The sequence below is a fragment of the Opisthocomus hoazin genome, chromosome 8 (genome assembly GCF_030867145.1).
Source record: "Opisthocomus hoazin isolate bOpiHoa1 chromosome 8, bOpiHoa1.hap1, whole genome shotgun sequence".
NCBI lineage: Eukaryota > Metazoa > Chordata > Aves > Opisthocomiformes > Opisthocomidae > Opisthocomus > Opisthocomus hoazin.
In genome coordinates, this window is record NC_134421.1 from 49,113,353 (window position 1) to 49,121,797 (window position 8,445).

Consider the following 8,445-nt stretch of genomic DNA (forward strand, 5'->3'; position numbering starts at 1 on the left):
GCGCGGGTGGGGCTCCCCGGCCCCGCAGGGCCTCCCGCCCGGGGCGGCTCTCCGCAGCGGCCGCTCACCCGCGCCGGCGGCGTCTCGCGGTAACTGTGGCAACCGGGACCGGGGACCCGCGCGCGTGCGCGCCGCGGGAAGGGGGTGGCCGGGAGGCGGGCGGGAGGGGGAAGGCCGAAGAGGGCGGGAAGGGAAGCGGTGCGGAAGGGCGAAGGCTGGGAGACCTCCCCAGCTCCGTGTTAGCCCGCGGCGGTTCACGGAAACGCCACAGCGCCTCAGGACGCCGCGGCGCACCCGCTGCCGCCTTGGCCGGCCTGGCGCGGGTCAGTGACCGTGCCCGGCGTCGGGTCGCCAACGCGCCTGACGACTGCCATGTCCCACGTTGTGATCCTGATCCGCAGCAGGGTGGAGATCAACTCTTACCGGCTTGTAGCAGCATGCGAGTAAGAAAACACCGTGTTTTCCTTTCAGTTTACACTGCGGATAGCAACATTTCTGCTACCGCTACCCCAAACCATTGCGTGCCGTGAGATGCCAGTGTGTTTGGATGTGGACAACCCTGGCGCTGGTGTCAGCGTTTGCCTGCATGATGCCTTCAGCCCAGGAGTGCCGTGCTCCCCGCCAAGGCCTGCCCTTCTGGGGTGAGAACTGAGGCTGTTGAGTGCAAATTAAGACACTTCTACCACCATTAAAACCACATGAAATTGAATTTCCTGGTGTTTGATGTGTGATTCCTGAGACAACTCTTGTGTTTCAGCACGCTACAGGAAAACTGAGACTACGCTCACTTCACACAGCCATGTTAGAGGTGAAATACGCAGTTCTGTGTCACAGCTCCGGATGAATCCTGAGAAACAGTTGCATTTCAGCAGGCACTGAAATTGTATCCATACTCAGTAACAGTATGCCATGATCACTGCTGCCACGCTTCACAGCACTCCCAGGGACTTGAACATGGGCCTGCTTCCCACCAAAACAACAGACATTCCCACTACTACTGTTAATGTTCTTTTTCCTAAAACCTGAATTGAACTTCAGCTCAGGGTAGAACAGGACCCACGGTAACTCTACAGAAAGTTACTATGTCATTTTGCATCACTTTGTCACTATTATATAGGCAACTTAAACATTCAAGCTTACCTTCAGTTTTCTAGATGATTTTGATTTTTTACTAATGAAATAGCATGTATGCTGTCAATTAAAAAAAAAAGCTTTCCCTCCTCTCCCTTTGAATACAATGAGAAATTAATTCAAAGATGAAAACGGTGCCCTGTTCAGAACACAGTCGCTCAACACAGGTTAAGCAGCACAGACATCACCTTAGGAATAACAAAAACCTCAGAGCTGCTGCCGCTACTTGGCAATCTGAGAGCTGTTTTTCTGGTTTAACAGGCTCTGTCTCTGTTAGGTCCCATCCCTGCAGACAGGGTGATTTTCACTCGCATAACGACTTCAATCAGACGATCTCAAAGATCTAAAGTTTGTCAACTTTCAGGCTTGCAGTGATTTACCTTACCATAATACAGCAGATAATGATAAAATCTTTCGCATCATCGTGTCTTTCCATCATAGTTAACAGAGAAAAATCAAGAAAAATCATTACAGCCTGTCTCCAAAATATGCCTTGCTAGTATATTCATCTTAAAATAAATTATTTGCAACATCGTACTCCCAGTATAGATTCTCTCTTGCCTGTAAAATGTGTGTGTACTGTTTTGTTGCTACACTGTGGACTTAAATATCAGATATATAGTTACAGAGTTAATAGCAAGGTAAAAATTACTGTTTCTCTTCTTGGCAAAGATGTATTTTTAACTTAGCCAGGAACTAGGATGACATGAACTACAAAACACTGTACAAAAGGCATACACCGTTTCATCTCAAAACTGCATAGCATTTTCTGTCCTCCCTTTGTTCTCAACAATTGCTATTTAAAATTAATGCTGCAACACAATACTAATAATCTTATGTAGCACAGCTGATTAATTTCTGCTAAGATAATGAAACCAAATATAACCAATGATAAAATAATGAAAATAAATTACAACACACTGAGAATTTGATAAAAAGTTCACAAAGCTGAAATCCAGCGTTTTGGATAGAAAGATTTAGAGAATTATCCTATCTTGGGTCACATGAAAGAAGCACTTATAGACCAGAAAAATCACTGAGAATACAAATCAGGAAGTACAACTCTCAAAACCGCCCCCTCAACATAGTAACTAACACCTATTAGGGTCTGTACAGAGGACGTATTTGTGTATTTGCAAAAGGAAGAAGATGTGAGCACGCTTTTCAGTGGTGAAACTATTTTAAAAAAAAATGGTATCTTATTTCAGCAGCAATGGGCCAAGAATAAGAGACTTCCTCTCTCCTGCAACACAACTCACAAGCTTACAGGAGAGCTACTGTAAGTCACATGACAAATACCACTTTAGAATTGGAGAAAAGAACTGAGCAAGAAGAGACATCAGCTAAGGTCTCAGTTATGAAAAAGTAGAAAGAATTCCAACGGTTGTCACAATATTATGGCAAGGTGGGGTTTTTTTCCCCTTAAGTATTGTATGCCAGTATCATTCACATTAGACTTCAGTGTTTGTTGGTTTTTATTTTGCTTCCTCTCACATCAACTCAATACTTATTCCCTACAACCATTCATCTTTGTTTCTCATCTGACATCATTCGCCCTCATTCAAGTTTATAATCCTTTAGTTTGTGAAAACCGTGTTAACTTTAGTGAAGTCCTCTTCTGGAATGCCATCTAGTGGTTTTATCTCAGAAGAGATCAGCTTCTACCTTTTCCAAGACTGAAAAAAGCCTTCAAAACCAAAAGCAAAATATTTTCCACTTCTTCAGTTTTCAAAATGTAAGCTTCTGTAATTATAGTTGAAAAAAACAATGCTAAAAATGCAGTGAAAATAGTTGCTAGGGTCAATACCCTAGGTATACTTACTGTTTTTCTTGTCTACTGTCCTACTCCCCCAATACCTTGATCATATGAAATACTATATAAAGATGTAATTAATCATTAATAATAATGATGTCACTGGTAAACGTGCAGGCCTAATGACTATGAAAAAAGTTATGACAAAGTATGTTATGTAATGTAGTGCAGTGGCACTCTGTCAAACATTTAATGAACAGCGGATTTTTGTCATACAGCTATACTCTTACCTTTTAACTTGCAAAAATTGTATTAATGGTACTGAAAAAATGTGAGTAAACACAAGCTTGCACAGTGTCCTCAGATCTAGTTTGGACATTTTAATTGGGGCTTATAAGCTTAAATCTGTAAATAAATGTTTCCAGAAGAGGCAGGCATTGTTTCCATTTAAATGTTTGAAAGAACCTAGCCAGGTGTGTCAAGAAAGATCCACTTTTTTTTCGTATTACTAAGAAATACTCAAGGTCTGAATCAATAAGATACAAATAAATCTATAAAGTATCCATGTTTACATACAAAGCCTTTGTAAGACCCCAGTAATTAAGTCTGTGCCACGTGTATTATGCCAAGTATGGAAACCAAGTATGGCAACATACCTGCTGACCACCAAACCTGTTCCTGCAGCCACCTCAAGGGGTAGTCTTCATCCTCTCCCTCACCCCACCAGTCCAGGGTCTTCCCAGCGCTTCGCCCGAGTCAGAATTAGTGTTTACGTAGGCAGCGAAGTCAGTCAGTTCAAAACAGTGATTCAGCTGAAATCTAAAAAATCTTATTTTTGGTAAGCCTAGTTTTCACCACATCAGAATCCCTGATCTCAGCATCTGCATGGTCATAAAGACACTGTCAGTGGCTGGCAAAAACATACAACCCAAGGTGGGAAAGAAGGGCAGGATCATACTTTTCTACTACTATGATTTTCGTCTCAAATGGCCTATAATATCTGTATTTGTTAACATACAAATACGCTGTTACAAAAATAACTCAGAATGAGGCACAAATACCCTGTTAATATTAAATTAGAAAAGGGAAATACCCCAACGGTTGTAAAACAGCTGAAAAGAATTTTCTTAAAATCATTTTTGCAAGAAATTGGAAGCAGTATTTAGACTGTTAAATGTAAGCAGACATTAGGACAAAACACATTTTTATGAAGTTACTATCTTTAATTTAAAGACAACTGTCAGTAACAATAGATTAATAATTCTTTTTTTCCCCATTTTCAAGAGTTTACACCACTTGAAAATTATTATATTGGCCATCTCCACTGGTCAGAAGGAGGTTCTTCAACTAGAGGCTCCCATGGTTTCCACTGTATCATTTTTCTTGCCAGGGAAAGCTCATTTTCAGCCTGTTAATAAACACCATATACAAACTCTTAAACTCTATACAATTGCCAAAATATTAAATTACCTCTATTTCAGTTCATGATCTCGGTGATGTCACTACCTATCACGGTCACAGACTACCACAAACTTCATCTATAAATATCAAAAGGAACTGTGTGTTATGGGGGTTTTTTGTTTTTAAAAACCGTACTGAACCACCCCCAAATACCCAAACAGACAGTCTGTTGACCTAGTCATTCCCAGTGATAACTTCATTATATTTTCCAGTCTATTTGGATTATCCCCCAATATTTTTTCAATCATCTTCTGCCCTTTCCACCGATTTAGACTCTGTAAGAATCAATATAGGTATGTAAGGTATATACGTAAGCATAATACAGTAAATATGTATTAATTGTGTTAGGTATTAGTATGGTCATCCCAATCACTACATGACAATTCATTTTCAGACTTTTTTTTTTTTTCCTGTTTGATTGATTGTTTTGGAGAAAAGGAAGATATGGAAAACTGCCAATTTTCCGATTAGAAGCCGAGCCAAAGGTACACTGAAAACCATCTTCCCTTTTGTACCTAACTTTAAATTTCCCTGCTTTACCTGTACAATGACTTCCTCTATGTGACCACTATTCAGTTTGTCCTGTAGTTTTTGCACATCGGTTTCCTGTGTATTCAAATACATAAAAATAGATGTTTAGTTTTATTGAGAAGCAGAAAGCCCAGATAAAGCACGAAAACAATAATTTAACCAGATCACACTCTAGTCTTCCTCAAAGCTACCATCAAATTAGCTGGCTTCTATAATTTTACATTATCAAAGAAATCTCACATGCTTTTCTTATTGGAAAACAAACACCAAGCTCTCAATAATAGATACAAAAGAATAGTACTATTTAATGACATCCAAAGAAGCATTAGCAGCTAAGGGCTTTAGTATGTATCTTGAAAGAAAATGCTGATCTTTGCTTTTTATAAAACGATAAGCAACCTACCATCTTAAATATACCAGTATTGCATAGTTTAATGTACTAAAAAGTGTTCTAAAATTCAAAGGCGAGGACTGCTCTAAGATACTACACTGGTAAGAGCACATGCATTTTTTGTGCAAGTGTGTGGAAATTTTTCTACGAATCTTAGAAAAACTGTTTTCCTCTAATTTTCACAGAAAACATCAGTAAGAAATTAACAAATCTGTTTAATACACCAATCAAAATACTCTGGTCGGTAACAAAAACAAACTCCAAGATTTCAATTATTTCTGAACCAATACCTGAAAGTTACATATACTCCGGAAAAACAGCCAGTCATTTTGAAAATCATTCTTCTCACACTAAAAATCTTTTCACGTGTAACTTTTATGAAACAGCACTGTACTTACCGTTTGCACCAACTTAAATCGCTGATTTACAATCTGCTCAGTGTATTTCCTATATGCTGCATCTTTGGGAATGTTTTGCAGGACACCAAGGATTTTTGTGTACAGTATTCGCAGGCGCTGAAGTGATCACAAGACATGGTTAAAACACACAACTAGAATTATTCAACTTCTTGTCCTACTCAGCCTAGTGGCTATCTATTTGTATACAAAATACAGATACTTATGGTACTCAATCCAGAAACGTAGGATTAACAAAATAACTAAGTCTGAACCACGTAACTCTGTTTTGGGTAAGACTGGGATTTGTCAAGACTAGGAAGTTACCACTGTCAGATTCCTCAAACAAAAAAAGAAAGAAAGTTGCAATCTGAAGTACATTTGATGCAAAATGAAAACAATAAAAGCTGTGTTTCTACTACTAAACGTACTTATAAAAAATGAGGCAAATTCACGTCTAAACCATCAGTTTCTGAAAAATTACATAGGAAAGATATAAAGCAGCACAGAAGCTACCAAAGCATAATGAGATTATACTTTTTTTTGGCACGTCTCCTCATGCTGGTGTGAAATTCTGAGTGACAGACAGATTTAAATTAAACTAAAACCTGAAACTTTTATTGGTGGATTTAAATGCAGTGATAAAGGACACAGTGGTGTGAAGAAATTGCAGCTTTTGGGCTATATGTTGGCTGGGTAACTGTAACTGAAGAGGAATGGATGTCCTATAGGAGCAATAAGAAACAGAAGTAGAATACAGCAGTTAAAGAAATATAAAGAAAAACCAGAAAATGAAAAGGGGACTGGTACAGAAGCTATACTTCAACTAACACACTGTTGTTTTCTCTACTCTTGGCTTTAAATAATTGAAAAAAACAAAATTTTTAAGTTCACCCAGACCGTGTCTGACAAGGCTCTGAACTGAGCTAGAATCATTTGTACAGAACAGTAATGATTTTTTTTCAATGGTTCTTTTCAACAGTATTCCTAACTTCTGGTGGCAAAAGCATTTTTTAAATAGAATCACTGCATAGTGGGAAATGTCAAAGCATGGAGAAATTAAAGTATTACTGAAGTAGTTTCAAAGCTCATGCCTCCTAAATAAGCAAGCAAGATGTGGCAAACGTACTTTCATTACTGAGCCTGAGGATGTAAAAAGAAAGTATCCAATTGCTAAATGGGTCACCTAATGTAGTTCCTGAAAAACACTGAAGTATTCCAATCTCAACAGTGCTTGCCACCACAGGGCCTTGATGTGGCTTTGCACTGCACAGTCAGCCTCTATCACGTAAGACTAGCCTATCCCCTTAGCATAGGTATAAGTTATTTCAGTACTTGTTGGAAAAACAACGTAGCAAGGTAGCAAAAATCTGTATGCCTGTGTAGTAGAAATTAAATTCACGAAGAACAGAATTTAAAGAGTTCTTTGCTTTTGCACTGGAGATGAGAGAAATCAAGTATTTGTTCATAGAAGTACTTACACAAAGGAGGTTTGTGAACAAAAATGCAAAATAAAGTGCAAAATAACTCCTAATGATATAAATCAAACCTTTAAGAATTTTCCTCCTTTATCACTTTGGAATATTTTTTACACTTCTGTTAAGTTGGCACTGCTTTAAGATACACAAATACATAATAAAAAGCTTTGATCTCACCGACAATTTCCATTGAATACAGAAGATGACACGTGACATACCTCGTGAGGGTTTTCAGCTACAGCCAATCCCACAAGTCCAGTGGTCTGCATAGAGAGCATAAACACATTTAATATACCTAACCATCTGTTTCCATACTATTTGATTACTTCGTTTCGGCTCAATGTACACCTGACAGAGACCATTCTGTGACACAAGCCTCTGCCTCCCACCACACACTCGTGACCCCACAAATTGGCAGTGTTTTGACCAGTAGCACACAGGAAGAGGAGGGACAGCGAATCACAGAATCATTAAGGTTGGAAAAGACCTCTAAGATCATCAAGTCCAACCATCCACCCAACACCACCATGCCTACTAAACCATGTCCCAAAGTGCCACATCTACACGTTTCCTGAACACCTCCAGGGATGGTGACTCCACCACCTCCCTGGGCAGCCTGTTCCAATGCCTGACCACTCTTTCAGTAAACAAATTGTTCCTAATATCCAGTCTAACCCTCCCCGGACGCAACTTGACGGTGCTGCCTCTCGTCCCATCGCTAGTTACTTGGGAGAAGCGACCACCACCCGCCTCACTGCAACCTCCTTTCACGCAAAGGGAGGGAGCAGCTCGCAGCACGAACCGGCTGCTGGAAAGCCTTCCCGGCGGGGAAAACCCCGGCTTAGCTGCCCCCATCCTCCCCACACGACGGGCTCGCCCCCGCCGCTACCGGCCGCTGCTGCCCCGCGAGCACCTGGCGCCGGGCCCGAGGGTCCCCTCAGCGCTCTCCCCGCAGGGCGCCCCGCTCACCCTCTCCCCAGAAACGCGCCGCAGCGGAGCAGCAGGGCGCGGCGGGGACGAGGACGCGGCAGACCGTCCAGTTCAGGGCCCCCGCGGCGCCTCACCTTTCTCAGCGCCCCGGCCATGGCTGCGCTGCCCGAACCGCCCCGACCGGCTCCGCTCCGCCGCCCGCCGGGCCACCGTGCGCATGCGCTGACGAGGCGCCGGGAGTCTGCCCTTGCCGGGTGGAGGACATGCCGAAGGACGCCGGACTGCGCATGCGCCACAGCCGCGACAGCTCCCGGTCCCCGCGGGCGGAGAGAGAAGCAGGCTGCGTCGTAACAAACGCGCATGCGCCGAGGCATG

At 41.8% G+C, this 8,445-nt stretch overlaps 1 protein-coding gene across 1 annotated transcript; it reads right to left on the minus strand.

The window, feature by feature from the left end:
* Nucleotides 1–4,086: 4,086 nt before the first annotated feature.
* Nucleotides 4,087–8,309, minus strand: NDUFA5 (NADH:ubiquinone oxidoreductase subunit A5). Its single transcript, XM_075428765.1, has 5 exons — nucleotides 8,205–8,309; nucleotides 7,359–7,403; nucleotides 5,666–5,782; nucleotides 4,886–4,951; nucleotides 4,087–4,292 (listed from the first exon to the last, which is right to left on the minus strand). Exons 1-5 carry the CDS (start codon nucleotides 8,223–8,225, stop codon nucleotides 4,191–4,193), a joined length of 351 nt encoding a protein of 116 aa, XP_075284880.1. The 5' UTR covers nucleotides 8,226–8,309; the 3' UTR covers nucleotides 4,087–4,190.
* Nucleotides 8,310–8,445: the final 136 nt, after the last annotated feature.

Bases quoted from the DNA above. Each gene is read 5' to 3' on its own strand.
- NDUFA5 (XM_075428765.1), bottom strand. From the start codon at position 8,225: ATGGCCGGGGCGCTGAGAAAG. The intron at 4,952-5,665 runs GTAAGTACAGTG...TTGAATACACAG, and splicing joins GATTTAAGTTGGTGCAAACG to GAAACCGATGTGCAAAAACT. The intron at 4,293-4,885 runs GTAAAGCAGGGA...GTTTATTAACAG, and splicing joins TAGAGGAAGTCATTGTACAG to GCTGAAAATGAGCTTTCCCT.